This window comes from Salvia hispanica, chromosome 1 (assembly GCF_029641045.1).
Source record: "Salvia hispanica isolate PSC_SH4W2 chromosome 1, Shi_PSC_v1, whole genome shotgun sequence".
NCBI classification, from domain to species: Eukaryota; Viridiplantae; Streptophyta; class Magnoliopsida; order Lamiales; family Lamiaceae; genus Salvia; species Salvia hispanica.
The window spans coordinates 62,897,786-62,918,015 of NC_142692.1; the positions used below are offsets into that span (position 1 = coordinate 62,897,786).

General features: G+C 35.9%; 2 protein-coding genes across 2 annotated transcripts; both read right to left on the reverse strand.

The window, feature by feature from the left end:
- Positions 1 to 2,789: 2,789 nt before the first annotated feature.
- On the reverse strand, positions 2,790 to 3,386 carry LOC125220253 (pectinesterase inhibitor 7-like). The gene has a single exon (XM_048122412.1). It carries the CDS (start codon positions 3,384 to 3,386, stop codon positions 2,790 to 2,792), a length of 597 nt encoding a protein of 198 aa, XP_047978369.1.
- A 15,755-nt stretch (positions 3,387 to 19,141) lies between these two features.
- Positions 19,142 to 19,741, reverse strand: LOC125220254 (pectinesterase inhibitor 7-like). Its single transcript, XM_048122413.2, has one exon. The coding sequence runs from the start codon at positions 19,739 to 19,741 to the stop codon at positions 19,142 to 19,144; it is 600 nt and encodes a 199-aa protein (XP_047978370.2).
- Positions 19,742 to 20,230: the final 489 nt, after the last annotated feature.

Genomic DNA, 20,230 nt, shown 5'->3' on the forward strand with positions numbered 1-20,230 from the left:
CGTATAACACTGCAAATCGACGATTAAAACTTAGTATTACCTAAAATTGAAACTTTTAAAACCCTACCTTGTTGTCGACTTGAAATTGATGGTCGCGTGCCAACGTCGTGAGGTTTCTACTGTGAAACGGCGGCGAAAAAATACCAGAATGTATAAAATGCCGGTCGTTTGTTTGCCTTTTGTAGAAAACTTCGATCAATTGTTTGCCCGGTCTCGGCAAATCGTTTTTTCTCAGCAAATTTGGGGCAGCTAGGGTTTTGGTAGAGAGAAGAATCGGGGGAGACGTTTGAGATGAGAGAGAGAGAGTGGAACTGGAATACCAATTGTTGTTCCAAAAATCATGCTTAATTAGGATTTGCAGTTTAGAAACGTAAGATATTATTGCAATTTTTACTTTTCTACCCCCATAATGTACCAAATTGATCAAATAATGCAACACGGGATTATATCTATTTTTTTAATCTAGTCCATCCATTCCATCAATTTAATGGATGATATTAAGAAGGAAATAGTACCTAAAGGGTAAAAGGAGCTTAATGCTCATATATATATGAAGAATTGACAACCTATTTAATTTGATATTATAGATAGAGGTGTGATCAATTGTTAAATCATCTATTAATTGATAACGACATAGAATTTTACAGATAAAAGATAATACCAATGATCAAATTTAGGGTTTAGGAACACATTATAGAGTATTAAATATATCAACATGAAGACATGACAATGTCAACACAATTTCATATTGACATTTTACCAGCATTATATTCACATATTATGTAATAGTTCTATATGTATAAAATTGTTTTAATATATGAACATTTACAAAAGTTTTATCAAAGTTTGACAACGAAACATATGCATGTAGGATCTCGATAAAATCCTTATAAAATTAACTTTAATATGATATATGTTGTGAAATTTTTTTTTAATCGAGATAGTTATATGCATTTAAAGTTTTGGGATATTTTTTAAATTAGTTATAACTAATTTGTCGTTAATTGAAATTAATACCCTAATTGACATTTTTTATACTATATTGATACTTGGCCCGTGATTTGAAGATATAATGTCTTGATTTGGTTGTAGTTACCAATTTAAGAGTTGGTTAACAATATCTTTTATATATACCGGATTGTAAAATTTAAAAATTAATTCTAGAATAATACTTGAATTAATTGATATTTTGATATAATGTCATTAATAAAACTACACTAATTTAAAAAGATATATACGAAATAAGCATGAATCAAATACTCCATAAAACGAAGATGTACAATACAAAAGAGTTTTGCATTAAATAGGAAAGATTGAACAATATAAAATAAATTAATTAAATTATATAAAAATATCATTTAGATATAGTTAAAGTGGAGAAATAATAAAGTAAAAAAAAATAATGTAGATAAGACTCTTCTTTATATTATTCTCTTTTTTACTTTATTATTTCTCCACTTTAATTATTTATTATCATTTTTACAAAATGAGTGCAGAAAAGTCAATGAGACTGCTAAAGTGGGATGGAGGGAGTATAAGGATAGATTGAAACTGGTTTATAATAACGCAGAAAATGAAAATATTAATGTTGAGTCAACCAAAGTTGAGTCATATTTTTTTTAATGAAATACTGAAAAATAAAATCTAAAACGGCTATTAATCCTTAAAATCATACTCTTGCATATGTGTTATCAGTAGGCCTGCTTATTCGGCCTGTTCCGGTTCTAACCGGACCGGTTGACCGGTTAACCGGTTTTAAATTTTCATAAATTCAAGAACCGGAACCGGAACCGGAACCGATCGGTTCCGGTTTGGAACCGGCCGGTTAAGAACCGGTCGATTCCGGTTCTGAACCGGAACCGATGTGTACTTTTAATCCGAATTTATTTATAATTTTAAATAGTTCAATACTAAAAAAATAATAATCCAACATCTAGAATTATAACAAATAATACCTAAAAATTAAAATAAATACACAAAATACAAACCAACAATACAATAATATTCATATATGGATAAGAGTGATGCCAAGTGTAGTAGGTCGGGTCGGACTAGTTTATGTTAGCAATTTTTTACTAATACAAAAATAGGAGTTCTAAACTTTAGCAATTTTTTTTAAAAAAATGAGTTTTAAAATTGAATTTCATTTTCCCTTTTTTGGCTAAACATAGTATTCATTGGAATTTCCAATACTAATTGATATTGTTGTGACTATTTGGTTTATACCGGAACACTTAATAAATTATTCACAAATATGTTAAAATCGTATGTTAAATGAATTGTTACATAAATTTGTAATAAATGTATCATATGAAATGATATTGTATTTGTATAAGTTCTTTTGAAAACTAAAAACAAACTTATGATGTTCTACTCATTGTAGTTAGTTCATAAAAAATGGATTAGGGAAATAATTATAGATTCAAAGTATCACAGATTAAACATTTAAATCTAAAAATCACTCAATGTTTCAAACTATTTACTTTAATTCAAAATTAATTCAATAAATTAGATTTTTTAGTATATTAAATTATAAAAAAATAAAATTGAATTATAATCCGGTTCCCGGTTAGGAACCGGTCGGTTCCGGTTTGGAACCGGAACCGGTGTTATTTAAAAAGTTGGAACCGGTACCGGAACCGGAACCGGATCTTCCGGTTCCGGTTCCTCAATTAACCGGTCGGTTTCGGTTCCGATTCCGGTTAACCGAGAACCGGAGAACCGTTTAAGCACCCCCAGTTACTTATGTAGGCAATTATAATAATAATAAAAAAAAAGGTGGATGATATTCATGGCAGCACAGGCCCAGCCTTGTCAACAAGGGTTGCGACGAAGGCAATCGCAATGCTGGTGGCCTCCTTGACCTGTTCCACCCGGCCGAAGACGTCGGAGTTGGAGACGCCCTCACCCTCAAAGCCGTCAGTACAACTTTCCTGGTAGGTGCGCGCGTAGCCGATCCACGTCAGCACGTTGTCCAACTGGTAGCGCAGCTCCTCCCCGGTCCCAGTTAGCTGCTGCATCTGCTTCAACGAGTCCCGCATATTCTGCTCCGCTTGGCTGAAATAGCTGACGCAGTCGCTGAGGGCCGCCAACGCTCGCGGCTCTAGCTGGGCGGTCCGGTTGAGGTTCTCCAAGTACGGGGATACGAGCTTGGAGCGGGTGAGGCTGACGCCGATTGAGACCTGCACCAACCGAGATAGGTCCTTCTTCACCACATTGGCGTAACGCTTTAGTGATTGGTAGCACACCTCCGGGTACAGTGTGTGCTCGCAATTCGCGTGGATGAATTCCGCATTCGATGCGGGAGCAGGAGCGGGAGCCGGGGCTGGGGCGGCCGTGAGAAAGAGGGATAATATTGTTACGAAAATTAAACGTAGAGATCTCATGCTTGGCTTTTTTGAGAGTGTATTGTTGTTTTGGGAGTTTATATAGAGAGGCAACTAAGGGTTCTAAACAGTGGCGGACGCAGGAATTTTTTTCAGTAGGGGCTCCATTAATTAATAATTTCTTCGTTTCCCAATCAATATATGTCTCACTTTGATATAACATAGTTTTAAAAAAATGTAAAGTAAAGTGAGTTGAAAATATTAATTGTATGTGAGAGAAATTAGTTAGTAAAATTTGAGGTCTATTACCAAAAGTAGTAAAAGTGAAGTGGAACAATTAATAGGGACGAACCAAAATGTTGTACACATAATGGGGAGACGGATATAGTATTTTGTACATTATATGTGTGTGTGTGTGTGTTATTTTAAAAAATACATTTGCTTATTATTATGTTTGTACTTTTCTATTATATTTCATTTTATTTTTATTATTTTTGGTAAATAGGCCGTGCATTCTAAAAAATTAGACTGGTTTCAAAAAATTTCGCTAGCTTTTCTTTATATTTTTAAAAATTCTAAAGGTACGAGAAAGCACATAGTAAAATATATGCGAAGTAATAGCATATTATAAAAAATCACAATTATAAAATCTATGGAAATTCATAAATATTTTTTTTGTTGCAAGAAACTAATTAGCTAATACCTAATCAAAAGTATGAAACAATTCATATTTACACATTCTTTTTCTTATCCTCGAATGTTAGTAAATAATGACATAAAAAATTGCATAATTTAATTAAAACTGAATAGAAAGAATGAATTAAAAAAATTGATTATTAACAAAAAAAAAACAGCGCCTAAAAAGAATTAAAGGTTCCAATATAGAAAATGAAATAAAGAATTAAAATTAACAAAAATAGAAAGAGTTTTTTAAAAAAATGGATAGTAGTGTTGCACGTTTGCCGAGAAACTTAACACTTACAAAGATTACTGTAATAATGATAATATTATTCTTTTTTATCAGCCTTCATCATCTTCTTCCTTTGAACACCCAAACCGTTTCTAACTGTTTACTTAGCAATTTAAGAATTTTCAATTTTTAGCCCCTTTTATCTTTCAATTTCCAAGTATTTAACCTTCAGTAGGATTAATTTGGTGAGGGCTGAGCTACATTTTTTTAGATTTCAAAAATTTTATAAATAGAAAAAACACAAAAAAAAATATTTGGGTAGGGGCTTAAGCCCTCCCTCCCTTCCTACTGGGTCCGCCCATGGTTCTAAATGACGAGTATGCCCTTTGTATATGAGTATGGATATTTTGTTTTGGAATAGTAGGGCCGGAAATAATCCATCAAAAACACTCCATATTTGTGATATTAGCGTCTGGTCTATTGGAGAATCTCATGTAATTATAACGACGTGGTTGATTCTTGTTTCATATATACTTCCTCCGTTCCACAGTAACAGAGACGTTTCGTTTTAAGCACTCATTTTGAAAAAATAATAATAAATAGTTAAAGTGGAGAAATAGTAAAGTAAGAAAGAGAATATTCTAGATAAGACTCTTAACTACATTATTCTCTCTCTTACCTTACTCTCCCGCCACCTTAACTATTTATTATCATTTTCTTAAAACGAGAGCTCAAAACGAAACGCCTCTATTACTATGGAACGAAGGGAGTATGATTTACATAATTTTTCCATTTTTGTTTTGTAATTTCCTTATTAATTGAAATTTTCAATTTACTTAATCACCTTCAATTCCATATTTATTAAGGAAGAGATAATATTTAGTAGTATTTCCTTAATAGTATAAAATACTCATCTCTAAAAGTAACTTTCAAAAAATATTCACATTTCGAATATTTAATTAAAAAAAAAGGAAAGAAGCTAAGAAAGATAATAGTGCAAAAATTAAAAAATAAAAACAATGCAAAAGAACAATTATACAAAAATAAAAACACATACTCACTTCATCCCTAATAATTTGTCACCATTTGACCCCGACACGAGTTTTAAGAAATGTAATAGAATGTGAGTGAGAATGAGTTAGTGGAATGTGGGGTCTACTACAAAAAATGGTAACAAATTTTTAGGGACATGCTAAAGTGGAAATAAGTGAGGGAGTAGCTGTTTTACAATAACTGCATAGTTCAACGGCAAAACCGGCGACCCGCAGTCACTGGCGGAGGCAATTCAAAACAAGGGGGATGGTGGTACCCCCAATTTTTTTTTCTTTTTCACTACTATTATTATATATATAATTTTGTTGGAGAATCGTTGCAATCGGAACACTAATTGAATAAACACGAAAGAAAGAAGATGAACACACAATTGAGAGAAGAATGGAATTCTTGAATTGAATGTGTATTTCTGTGTTACAATCTACCAGAGACCCTCTATCAATCTCGGTTTAGTCTCTCTATTAAAACGAGCTAACCCACATGAGCCCTAACTAACAGAAAAGGGAAAAACAAGAAAAAGAGAAAACAGATAGAAAAGGCTTCCAACGACTATTTTTCTTTACAACAACTTTAGCTGACTTTGGGCTCCTGATTTGGGCTTCGACTTGGGCTGATTATTAATTCACCCATTAACAATTCTCCACCTTGAATTCATCATTCAGCACCACCAGCAACCGGGACTAAGACCAAGTTTAAAAGCTTTAAACAATAGTCGAACTTGCCTTTGTTCAAAGGCTTAGTAAGCATATCAGATGGATTGTGTGCAGTATCTATCTTCTCCACCTTCACCTGCCCACTCTCCACCTCATCTCTTATAAAATGGAGCCTCACATCTATATGTTTGCATCTCTCATGAAACATCTGGTGCTTAGCAAGACAAATGGCACCATTATTGTCACAGTGAACTGTTATAGCTTGTTGACTGATCCCAAAATCTGATGCCAAACCTTTCAGCCACTTACTTTCTTTCACAGCTGAGGTTAAGGCCATGTATTCTGCCTCGGTGGTGGACAGAGCAACCACATCTTGAAGCCCAGACTTCCAGCAAATAGCAGAACCAAATAGTGTGAAGACATATCCTGTTTGAGACCTTCTTGTGTCCAGATTTGTGGCATAATCTGAATCACAAAAACCTAGCAAAGCATCCCCTTCTCTTCCTGACTTATGCTCATACAAGATCCCCAGATTACCAGCTCCCTTCAAGTATCTAAGAGTCCATTTCAAAGCACTCCAGTGCTCTCTCCCATGATCTGCCATGTACCTACTAGTGGCACTGATAGCATAAGCCAAATCTGGCCTTGTACATATCATCATGTACATGATGCTTCCTATAATGTTAGAGTATGGAATCAAGCTCATTTCCAACCTTTCCTCTTCTGACTTTGGCCTTTGATCACATGACAACTTGAAATGTTGGGCTAAAGGTGTTCCAGTAGGCTTCATGTTATTAATGTTGAACTTCTTCAAGATTTTGTTGATGTAATCAGATTGAAATAACCACAATTTTCCATTCTTCTTGTCCCTGATTATATCCATCCCCAATATCCTTCTAGCCTCACCTAGATCCTTCATCTCAAAATCAGCCTTCAACTGCTCTTTAACCTCTTTGATTTCACCAAAGTCAGGTCCAGCCACCAACATGTCATCTACGTACAGCAGCAGATACACATCAGCTGAGCCCCTTTTTCTCCTAACATACACACAGTTATCATATCTTGATTTTACAAAACCATGTCTGCTCATGCTCTCTCCAAACTTCTTATACCATTGTCTTGAGCTTTGCTTCAGACCATATATGCTCTTCTTGAGCAAACAAACTTTATCCTCTGACCCTGGAACTTCAAACCCTTTGGGTTGAGCCATGTATATAGTTTCTTCAAGCTCTCCATTCAGAAAAGCCGTTTTGACATCAAGTTGTTCCAGAAACCAGTTTCTCTGTGCAACCAGAGCTAGAAGCATCCTTATGGATGTATGCTTCACAACTGGGGAAAATACCTCATTAAAATCCACCCCCTCCTCTTGAGTGAAGCCACGAGCAACTAATCGAGCTTTAAATCTTATCTGCTCTTGATCAGCAATCTCAATTTTCTTTTTGTATACCCACTTACAACTGATGACTCTTCTCATCATAACCTTGTCTACTAATATCCAAGTCTTGTTTCTGATGAGAGAATCAAACTCCTCTTTCATTGCTCTAACCCATTGCTCCTTCTCTGGTCCACCAACAGCCTCTGAGTATGTAGCTGGCTCTACATACTGTATCTGCTCAGCCACATTTAACGCAAAAGATAGCATCTCAGAATCTGCATATCTTGCAGGCAACTTTCTCCCAACTCTTCTTGTTCTATCTCTAGCCAGCAAATAGTCAGTCAGATCCTCACTTTGTTGCTCTGAAACAATATCAGGACCATGCATGGTTCCATCAGCAGCTACATCTTCATCTGAATCAGCCCCATCAGGCTCCACCTCAAGACCATCACCCATTAGCTCACTGACCTCTGCAGAACTCTGATCAGACTTGAAACAAGGCATCTGTTCTTCTAAGAATACCACATCCCTGCTCACTACTACCTTGTGATTCCCAGGCTCCAAACACCACAGCCTGCAGCCCTTCACACCCTTCTGGTATCCAAGCATTACACACCTTAATGCTCTTGGATCCAGCTTGCTATCTTTAGTGTGAGCAAATGCCCTGCAGCCAAATGGTCTCAGCCTTGAATAGTCAGCCTGACCTCCATACCATCTCTCATCAGGAATGTCACCATTTATGCTAGATGAAGGGCATTTGTTAATAAAATGAGCAGCTGTGGATACTGCTTCTCCCCAAAACTTCTTCTCTAAACCTGATGAGAGCAACATACACCTAACTCTCTCAAGCAATGTCCTATTTAGCCTCTCAGCAATGCCATTTTGTTGAGGATTTGCTGGTACTATTCTGTGCCTTTTAATACCCTTTTCTTTACAAAAATTATCAAATTCCTTAGATAGATATTCCAGACCATTGTCTGTTCTAAGACACTTAAGTGAGCAGCCCTTTTCAACCTCTACTTCTTTTAACCAATTCTTAAACACAGAAAATGCATCTGATTTTGTCTTTAAAACATGAACCCAAACTTTCTTAGAATAATCGTCTATGATAGACATGTAATACCTTCCCCCTCCCAAAGAATTCACAGGGGCAGGTCCCCACAAATCAGAATGTACATAGTCTAGTGGAGATGTGGAATGATGTTTACCTGCTGGGAATGGCAACTTCTTGGCCTTTCCTCTGATGCAATCCTCACAAGGATCCAGCATTTGCCCAGCATCACCATTAATCAGCCCCTTCTTGATCAATTGCTTGAGGCTACCGTCTGCAGGATGCCCCATTCTCAAATGCCACAGTCTCAAATCCGGAGCCACTGCTACATTTGCTTCACCAAGAATGACAGTAGCATCAAGGTAATACAAACTTCTGACCCTCTTAGCCACCATCTTCACTGCTGACCCTTTGTGAACTTCCATTTTCCCTCCAGAAGAGATGAAAGAATAGCCCTTAAGCTCCAAAGTTCCAAGGGAGATAAGGTTCCTTTGACCTGAGGAACAAATCTCACATCAGTGAGAACTCTTACAGCTCCATCATGCATCCTCAACTTTATACTGCCAATTCCCTTAATGTGGCAAACTTGATCATTTCCAAGGAGCACCGTCCCTTTAATTGGCTTCATACTCTGGAACCATTCAACATGGGGACTCATATGAAAAGAACACCCCGAGTCCATGATCCAAGAACCCTCATCTGTTATGTCTACCACATTCAAAGCCTCTGGTGATTCTTGCTCCTCATTAGAAACAACATTTGAACTTGACCCCTTTTCCATAGCTTGCTTCCTTTTCCATGCGAAGCAATCCTTTTTTATATGGCCGGGCTTCTTGCACCAATGGCAAGAACGGGTCTCCTTGACTCCACCAGAATCAGCCTTCGAATCCTCTGATTTCTTCTTGAACTTTTTCTTCATAAACTTCTTGATATTCAAGGATTCTGGCTGGATCTCGGAGTGTTGCACAGCTCCTTTCTGCAATTCCTTTGACATTAGAGCTGCTGTAACCTCTGACAGTGAGATTTTCTTATCTCTGCCATACAAGATAGCATCTCTCATCTGGTCGTATGAATTTGGCAGAGCATTAAGAACTAATATTGTCTTGTCTTCGTCGGAGATTTTGACATCCACCGCCTCAAGATCATCTATAGTTTTATTGAAGTCTTCCATTTGCTCTATGATGGATTTATCTTCAACAAAACTATAGGAGTACAATCTCCTCTTCATGTACAGCCGATTAGCCAGAGATTTGGCCAAATATACCTCATCCAATTTCGCAAGAATCTCTGCCGCAGTCTTCTCATTCTGGACTTCCCTCAAAACCTTATCACCAAGGCAGAGGATGACCGTACTGTGTGCTCTTTGAATCGTCTCTTCGTGCTTCAGCTGCGCCTTTTCATCTAGCGCCTCTTTCCCTTTCGCTTTCGGATCCAGCGGATTAAGAGCGGCTGCGAGCCCTTGCTGAATGAGAAGAGCCTTTATCTTCATCTTCCACAAGCCGTAGTCGTTCTTGCCGTTGAATTTCTCTGCCTCGAATCTCGACGCCATTGCGATTCCGATTCAAACGATTCCTCTAATCCTGCTTCCCACAGACGGCGCCAATTGTTGGAGAATCGTTGCAATCGGAACACTAATTGAATAAACACGAAAGAAAGAAGATGAACACACAATTGAGAGAAGAATGGAATTCTTGAATTGAATGTGTATTTCTGTGTTACAATCTACCAGAGACCCTCTATCAATCTCGGTTTAGTCTCTCTATTAAAACGAGCTAACCCACATGAGCCCTAACTAACAGAAAAGGGAAAAACAAGAAAAAGAGAAAACAGTTAGAAAAGGCTTCCAACGACTATTTTTCTTTACAACAACTTTAGCTGACTTTGGGCTCCTGATTTGGGCTTCGACTTGGGCTGATTATTAATTCACCCATTAACAAATTTTATTAGTAATGTATTTTATAAAATTTCCAAAAGACTATGAATATTGAAGGAAGAATCATCTAAAGAAATAAATCAAAATATAAGCTTGCTTCCCAGAGATGGCTTCTCTTCTTTTGACAAAGAAAGTGTACTCAAACTTGCAAGTTTTTATCCTTCCAATTTTTCAAGCATTGATTTGAGGACTCTTGATTGTCAACTTGATATACCTATGGAGGATATGAGAAGAGATAATGACTTTCAGAATTTGCAAGATCTTAGTTATTTTCAATGAAGCTTGTTGAAACAAAGAGGGATGTGGCTTATCCCTTTGTCTTTTTGCTTATCAAGTTGATTTTGATTCTTCCAGTTGCTACCGCAAGTGTAGAGAGAGTATTTTCTGGAATGACGTTTGTAAGAATTAGTTGTGAAATAGAATTGGTAATCAACCTGATGATTGTTTGGTGACTTACATTGAGAATAAAATGTTTCTACAAGTCTCTGATAATGATATAGTCCATCGCTTTGAGGAAATGAAGACTCGTAGAAAAATAAATTAAATGTTATGTATAGTTTTTGGTTTATTTTATTTTAAAATACACAAGTTAAATATTGAATAATACTTCAAATATTATTTTACCACTAGTTTCTATTTTTTTAGTGTTATGTAATTATTTATCATACGACTCGTACCCCCAGATGACAAATCCTGGATCCGCCACTGCCCGCAGGGTTCGCGTGCAAATGAACCCGGCAACCCTGCCGGAAAACAGCATAAAAACACGAAAAGAGTCAACTGGTCGCTGGGTTCGCGTGCAAACGAACCCGACAACCCTGCCGAAATACAGCATAAAAACACGAAAAGAGTCAACTGGTCGCTGGGTTTGCGTGCAAACGAACCCGGAAACCCTGCCTGAATACGGCATAAAAACACGAAAAGAGTCAACTGGTCACTGGGTTCGCGTGCAAACGAACCCGAAAACCCTGCCGGAAAATAGCATAAAAACACGAAAAAAGTCAACTGGTCACTGGGTTCGCATGCAAACGAACCCGACAACCCTCTGGGATCGTCTGCCTCCTCATTAACTTGCTAAAATTGAACCCTAGGTATATACATAACCAAGGGCGGACGCAGAAAATTGTTATAGTAGGGCTATATATTCTAAAATTTTTATGAGATAACAATTTTCCTATATTGTTTTTGTTTTGATAGAGGCTTTTGCACTTTATTTTATTTTACACAAAATACCAACAAAATCATAATATTATATAACTAAAATAATTATAAAAAAAAATACTCCTTAGTTACATGTGTGCCCGCCCACCCGTAACAGACCTAGGGAACACCTCCCAACTCATCTTTTCACGCTCCCACACTTCAAAACTCAAATTTTCACATTGAAAATAAAGAACGAGCAGATGACGGGTATTCATCGCAAAATTAAAAACGAGGTCTCCAATCCGCCCAAACAAATTTTAGGAGTTTATATGTTTTAGTTTGCTTTCGTTTGAAAAATGTTTTTGAATATTTTCTATGAAATGTGTGTCTAATTCCTATGCAGAATTCTATGGGGAAAATACAATGCTTTTTATGATTAATTGATTTCTTTTTTTACTGAGCTCATGTAGTTATTTCAATTTCTCTCGTGCTATACGTTTGTTTGATTGGTTATCTTATAAATGTATATGAATTTTAGTACAACAATAGAGAGATAAGTAATTTAATCTAAAAGATGAGAAATTGATAATTTAATTTCACACACACCAACATTTAAAATAAATTTCACACACACCAATACCTATTTATACATAAATGGAGTATGTAATATTTTTAATTTAAGATCATCCATTAATGATCTTTACAATTTAAGAACAAAAATTTATTCACATTTACTTTATTTTCATATGGATTTATAGTTCTGTCGTCCATGAGTAGTGATTTAGAGACATAATGTCTCCATGCCATAATGCCCCTATGTCACTTTGCCATACATTTATTTTAAATGTGGACTAATATACCCTTGTAGGTATTTTGGAAAGATATATCTTCGTTATGATAGTTAAATTAAAGCATGATTATTATGCACATATTTATTATATTCATGGTTTTAATTAAAGTACTTAAAGTCTTAACTAGAGTATTTGTAGTAATAATTAGAATATTTTTGTACATAGTACTATTTAATTTTATGAATTAATACTTATGTGATTTGAAAAAATATAAAATTAAAAATGATTGTTCTTATAAATAAAATTTATTAGTTTATTAAGAAGATTTATAAATCTTGTGAATAAAAGTTATTAATATTATTTGAACTAATAAAAGTTTTATTAATAAAATTTATTATCTTAATATATAAAATATATTGTTATCTTAATAAGCTATGTAGTTTACCTCGATGCGTCGAAGAATGAACTCGGCTGCGGCATCATGCGAAACGGAAGAGTAATAGCATATGTACCATGTCAAGCAGGTTACACAAGCTCAATTACCACCCACATGATTTGGAATTTAGCCGTTGTGGTGCCTACCATAAAGATTTGGTGACCTCTATGGAGTTCGATATGAAAAATTCACAGATCACAATAACCTCAAATATTTCAATGACCAAAACTTGAGAATAAGAAACAAAAAAAAAGGTTGGAACTAGTGAAAGATTACGATTGTGGCATCAACCACCAAACCGACAAGGCCAATGTAGTGGTCGATACTTTAAACCGAAAGATGCAACACTTGGCAACTATGTTCACCCACGAGGAAACTCCTACGAGGATTCAACAAGCTCAACTTAGAATGTTGAGCGCCCTAGAAACGGTAGAAGCAAGGATAACTACTTTAGTGGTGGAGCCAGAATTGAGAGATCGTATTATCGTTGCGCAAAGGCAGGACGAAGGCTTGGAAAAGATATGAGTAAAGGTGAGGACCAATGGATGTGAGAACTACCCTGATGAGGCAGATAACGCCCTCACTTTTGGAGAGAGGTGGTGTGCGCCCAAGGATAAGAAACCGAGAGACAAGTTTGTGAGTGAGGCTCATGACACGCCCTGCAACGCACACCCTGGGAGCACGAAGGTATATCAAGACCTAAGGCGAAATTTTAGTGGGACGGCACGAAAAAAATGTATAGTATCATTTGTGGAGAGGTGGTTGGCATGCCAACGGTTAAAGCACTGCATCAACAACCTTACGAGAAACTGCAACCAAAAAAAATGATAATAATAATAATAATAATAATAATAATAATAATAATAATAATAATAATAATAATAATAATAATAATAATAATAATAATAATCTGAACGAATGTGGGAACATTTAAACATATATTTTGGGATGGGTTTCCAAAGACTAAGTAAGGAAACAGTGCCATCAAGGTGGTCCTGGATCGACTCGCCAAGAGTTCCCATTTTCCGCCTATTCCAATCACTTATAGATCCGAGAAGTTGTCTCAATTTTATGTGCAAGAAATTGCGCGCCTACATGGTATCCCGACCTCAATCACGTTAAATCAAGATGTGAAATTCACTTTAAAATTTTGGAGAAAACTACAAGCAGAACTGGGTATGAAACTAAACTTCGGCACTGCGGTACATCCATAAACTGGCGGACAATCAGAGAGAGCGTTTTAGACTCTTGAAGATACGCATCGAGCTGTCGTGCTCAACCGAGGTGGAGGCTGCTGCAATCCTATTGTTTATATAATTTTTTTTCCTACAACAATAGTTACCATACGATCATTAATATGACACCTTTCATAGTGTTATACGAGAAAAAGTGCAAATCGCCGCTATACTGAGACGAAGCTGGTGGAAGAAAGATGCTGGGCTTTGAAGTGGTCAACGAGATGGTACAAATCGTGCGACAAATCGAAAGAAGGATCAAAGAAGCACAAGACCGACAAAAGTCATACGCAGATGCTCATCAGACCGACCTGTAGTTCAAAGTAGGAGACAAGGTTTGCTTGAAGGTACCTCCTTCCGAAGGGATAATAATTTTTTTTTTTTTTTTAAAGAAAGCTTAGATCTCGTTTATTTGGACTCTACGAAAACATGTAGGAAATTGGACTGTTGCGTATTGTTTGGCGTTGCCACAAAGTTGTGGAAATTTCCATAATTTTTTTTTCATGTTTTGAATCTACGAAAGTATGTGTACGACCCGAAGCATTTGATCCACCACGAAGAGATTATGTTAAACCAGACTCGAGTTACAGGGAGAAGCCCGAAGCAATCTTAGACAAAAATACAACACTAAGGAACAAATCTATAACTCCAATAAGGTATTGTAGAGGCATCATGGATATGAAGAAGCTTCATGATAATTTGAAAACAGAATGAAAGAGAAATTCTTAGAGCTGTTCGACTAGACCCTTAAAAATTACGGGATGAAATTTTTGTAAGGGGGAAGGAATGTAACACCCGCCCTTTTTATTCCCTAAGACTTTTGGAAACCGACCTATTAATATATATTAGTTTCACGCCTAACTTCTTTTACTTCTCGGTATGATCAAACGTTGTGAAATTTATTTTGAGTGATGAATGAAAATAGTATTATTATAATATTTAATATTCTTACCGTCCGTTTTTTTTAAGACCGAGCTTCAAATAAAAGTTCGTACACGTTCAACATCGAGTTCAACATTAGAATAAAAATAAAAATACTCTCTATGCCCTCCGGATCTTGCTCAATAGTCACGCCTTGAACTCCGATACCTACACGAAAGGATAAGAAGCATGTTAGATTAAGACGAGACGATCGACGAAATCACATCACATCAAACACGCTTATCAAACGACGGCTCACGTTTTCCAAACAACGGCTCACGTCTTTTTAAGTGACAAGACATAAGATTCTTACCGAATATAGTAATATGAATGATTGATTTGACAACTTGCCTCATTTGGCAAAAAGACCATAACCTTTGGACAATGCTTTCCCTCCATAAATCAAGCTTTTGACCATATTCTTTCAAGCGCCCATTTCCCCTATAGATACTACACCATTTCATCATTTCTTCTTTTCTTTCTCCACAAAATCCTCAAACAAAGTTTATCTCATGGTGAGGATGCAAGTAAGTACTTGAAGAAGGAAGTCAAGTTTCTACACACTACTTTTCTTTCCTCTATTCATTAAGGTATTTATCTTTAAACCATTTTGATTTCCTAGCTTTACATCACACTTTGCTTATTTCATGCATACCACCATGATAGTAAATTTCTTTCCATTTATTCTCATCCTTATCAATGTCAATAGACCCAAATATTTCTCTCAATGACATGCTCATCTTTACCTCATTATATTTATTCTATAAACTTAAGGGCACCAATGTTATGGTCGTTGTTAGTAAACAACTTTTGTATCCAAGCACCTAGGAACCAAGACCTTTGCTTTGCCCAAAATATTAAGGAGAACAAGAAGAAAACATGAACTTGTGAAGACTATGTTTAATATCGAGCATTGTGTTAAATGAAGGACTTAGCTCTTAAGAGTACTTATTCTGCACCGAGCTTCCAGAACAGCCCGCCGCTGCCTCTGCCGGACAACCACTGCTTCTGTCTCCGGCAGCCACGCGAGCGCGCCTTTTCCCTGCTCGCGAAGCCGCTGCCCCGTGCATCACCGCTGCTCGAGTGCGGCCACTGCCCAACAGCCGTCGTGTGAATGGCGGCTGGTCTCATACACACCGGCAAGCCCGACGGCACCCCGGCACCTAGTTTCAATAAAAAAAAGGTGGAGAAAGAGAGAGAGGGAGGCAGGCTGATCGGCGGCCGGCGTCGCTCATCGGCGATGCCAAGACCGGCCGGGAGAGAGGGGACGAGAGAGAGATAGACGTGAGATGTTAGGAGAAGGAAGAAGGAAAACGCCCCAAATTATTTCTGAATATGTGATTATGGTACCAATTCTTTTTAGTTTTGGGGTTTGGGCTCTTCTTTGGGCCACATGTACTTTCGAGGGAGTATTACTTTCTTGCTAATTGAATATCGAAATTTAACTAATACTTTACCCTCCCTAATTAATTTCTTAGGGATAGAAATGCATGAGCTTAATGAAGTCTCTCCTAAATAATTGCCAACTGCTTTTAAAGTCTCTTATCAAATAGAGAGCCATAAGCCTAATGGAATAAAGTTATCTTGTCTGAACCTCAAACATAGAATGCATATCCAATATAGGTTTATTGTATGTCATGCACCTTATGAATGTTCTAAAGACTAATTGAATCAATACCCTCTTTCAAGAAGGGTATGTTCATGGAGTTTGATTTCTGAAGACGAGCTCGTGCCGAGATTTATTTGGAAGCATTGAGGTGGGCTTTATATCCAACACGTTAAGTGTGGATAAAATTATCAAATATATGAAATGATTTTTGTTTGATAAAATCGCACTTACTTTCTTTTCAAACGTTATCGTGCCATAAATTATTTGTTTTATGATGCCTATCTGTTGGCGATGCCAAATGAATGAAAGAATCGAATTCGGCTCCAATAGGACCAAGATCCTATTCGAGTTAGTGTACACAAAGGAATGGACCGTGAGTCATCGTAAGGGTTGGCCGGTCAATGTGATCGTGGAAGGTGGCCACCTTCCCGACACACAATGAACCATCAGATATGGCGGATTGCTTGAATGAACTTAGTCTGATCAGACGAATTTTATGAAAATGAACTTAGTAAGCTCGAGCCTTTTAAGAAAAAACCCCGTGTGCTACTGTGATGGCATGATAAATGATAACTTTTATTATATATGTGTAACTTTCGGCAATGTATCCACTGAGTACCCCGTACTTAGCCCTGCATGTATTTCTAAATGTGCAGGTTGAGCAAGTGATGAAATGGTGGCTGAGTGGAGTTGGTGGTCGTCTCATCCCTTTTGTATGGTTCTCATGGCATATGTCTTCACACATATAGCCATGTGTTTACAACTCCTTCCGCTGTGCACTATTGTAGGGTTATGTACTAGATGAATCGCAAGAATAATGATTAGTAACGAATGACCGGTGTTAAAAACTGTTTTTAAATTTCATGATCTTTCATTGCCTTTGTGAACTACCTTTTTCTTATTAAAAAGTATTTGTGTGTCTTATTGTTATTTTTTCATCCCCTTTTCTCGTTTCCCTCCCCTAGTCATGATTTACCGAGCAATGCTATCCTTAGCAAGGCGCGGTCATGACAAGTGAATTAAAGTTAAGGTTTTTGCGAATAAATGTTACTCCTAAATAAAAGTTATTATTTTGTAAATAATGGTTATTATTCTTATGGATAAATAATTTTGATCTAATGAATAAAAAGTTAGTACTGCATTAATTTTGTGAATAAAAGATGTCAACGAAAGTTACATTTTTACTAAAAACATTCTTTTCTTGTGAATAAAGTTGGTGTTTTAATAAAAAAAAGGTTATTCATTCAAATTAATAAAAATAATACAATTCTTGTAAAATAAATTTTATGTGAATAAAAATTACTACTATTTCTTTGAATAAATATTATTAGTTTCATGTATAAAATTTTATTGTAATAAATAAAATTCATTGATCTTGAGCATAAAAAATATTTTTCTTGCTAAAATGTTATTTTTGTAATTTAAAATTACTGTTATTCAGAAAACTATTTTGAAAAATAAAATTTACGAATGTATATAAATAAAAGTTTAGTTTCTTATAGTAGATAATAATTTTAATCATAACACATAAAAGTTATTGTTTTTATAAATAAATTAAATTTGTATGAATAGCTCAATATAAATTTGAATTACCCTGATTTATCAATTAATAAGAAATTAAAAAATTTTATGGTATATAAAACTTGACAGAAGAATCAAATTTTTTCGTAAATGGTACAGTAACAAATAATAAAATTAAATTGATAGTGTAAAACTAGAGAAAACTAAGAACCATATTTTTTATTAAATTATTTATTTATTTAAACTAAAATTTATGAAGATTAGTTTGATCATCATTATTTGTTTTCTAAATGATGGTAGAACATCATTAAATTATTCATAAACTAAATATACAATAAATATATAAATACAATGATATTATAATATTCTATTTAAATATATACACATAAATAAATTGCAGTATAAAAAAGAAACAAAATTAAAAATGTCGATCATAAATAATGTGGATCTCATGAAAGCAAATTACTCTCATACATAACTCCAAAGTTTAATCTATATCCTTAAATAGATCTAATTAATATGTCCAATTTAATGTAAAGGGTAACATAGTAAACATAAATTTAAATAAAAATCTAAAACAATCTAAAATGACTATTTTAACCTGATTATAACATTATAGTTTGGAGACATTATGTTTCTAAAACATTTTTCATAAAAGGAAAGATCGTACATGAGTTCGAAAGGAAAATTTATTTGAAACTGATTTATCTATTATAGGGAAAATTTTAACTAATTTATCTATTGAATATAGCTCAAGATCGTTGCTAATTAGTGTGAAGATTGGAAAAATTAATGTCCTCAATATAGGATACGTTATAATTTATCTCTATCAAAAATTTTATTGAAAGAGTAGTAGTTTGTTTGTGAATTCAAAATTAAAAATAATTTGAATGCCATAATTACATGGATAGATTGTAGTAGTAACTGATTTATCTGTTATCAGGATAGATTGAAACTGATTTAAATATAGCGCAATATTGTTGCTAATTACTAATACGGAAAATGAAAAAATTAATGTACTCATATGTTATACTTTATGTATAAAATCTGTGACAACTAAAGTTAGAGTCATATTTTTTTTTTATGAAATATTGAAAAATAAAATATAAATACGGCTATTAATGCCTAAAATCATACTCTTGCATATCAATAAAAAAAGCCTAAATAATTAAAAAAAAGGTGGATCATGGAAGCACAGGCCCAGCCTTGTCTACAAGGGCTGCGACGAAGTCGAGTGCAATGTCGGTGACATTCTTGGCCTGTTCCACCCGCCCGAAGACATCCGCCTTGAGCGCAGTGTTGGAGACGCCCTCAAAGCCGTCCGTACAATCTTCCTGCCAGGTGCGGGCGGCGGTGATCCACGTCAGCACGTTGTCCAGCTGGTAGCGCAGCTCCTCCCCGGTCCCCGTTAGCTGCTGCATCTGCTTCACCGAGTTCTGCATATCCCTCTCCACGATACCCAACATGCTGACGCAGTCGCTGAGGGCCTCTGCCGCTCTCGGCTCTGGCTGGGCCTGGCGGGTGAGGTTCTCCACGTACGAGGATATGAACTTGTTACGGGTGAGGCTGAGGCCGATTGAGACCTTCGCCAACCGATACAGCTCCTTCTTCACCACATTGGCGTAAGGCTTTAGTGATTGGTAGCACACCTTCGGGTGCAGTGTGTGCTCGCAATTCGCGCGGATGAATTCCGCATTCGATGCGGGAGCGGGAGCCGGGGCTGGGGCAGCCGTGAGAAAGAGGGATAATATTGTTACGAAATTAATTAAACGTAGAGATCTCATGCTTGGCATTTTTGAGAGTGTGGTTATTCAATGATAGTGTTGTTGTTTTGGGAGTTTATATAGAGAGGCAACCAAGGATTGAACCGACGATCAATTATGCCCTTTGTATGGTGAAAGTATGAATATTTTGTTTCGGAATCCTTCAAAAATACTACTCCCTCCGTCCCGGCTAAGATGACACATTCCTTAGCCGGCACGAGATTTTAGTAGTTATTGATTAGTGTGTTTAATTAGAGAGGGAAAAGGTGAGTGGAAGTATTAAAGTAGAGAGAGAAAGAAAGATTAATATTTTAATAGAGATGGGAAAAAGTAGTTGAGTATATTAATTGGAGAGAGAAAGTTTCCAAAAAAAAGAAATGTGTCATCTTAGTTGGGACAAACTAAAAAGGAAAACGTGTCATCTTAAGCGGGACGGAGGGAGTAGTACAAAATTGTTATATTAAGGGTCTGGTCTATTGGAGAATCTTATGTAATTATACAAAATATTAT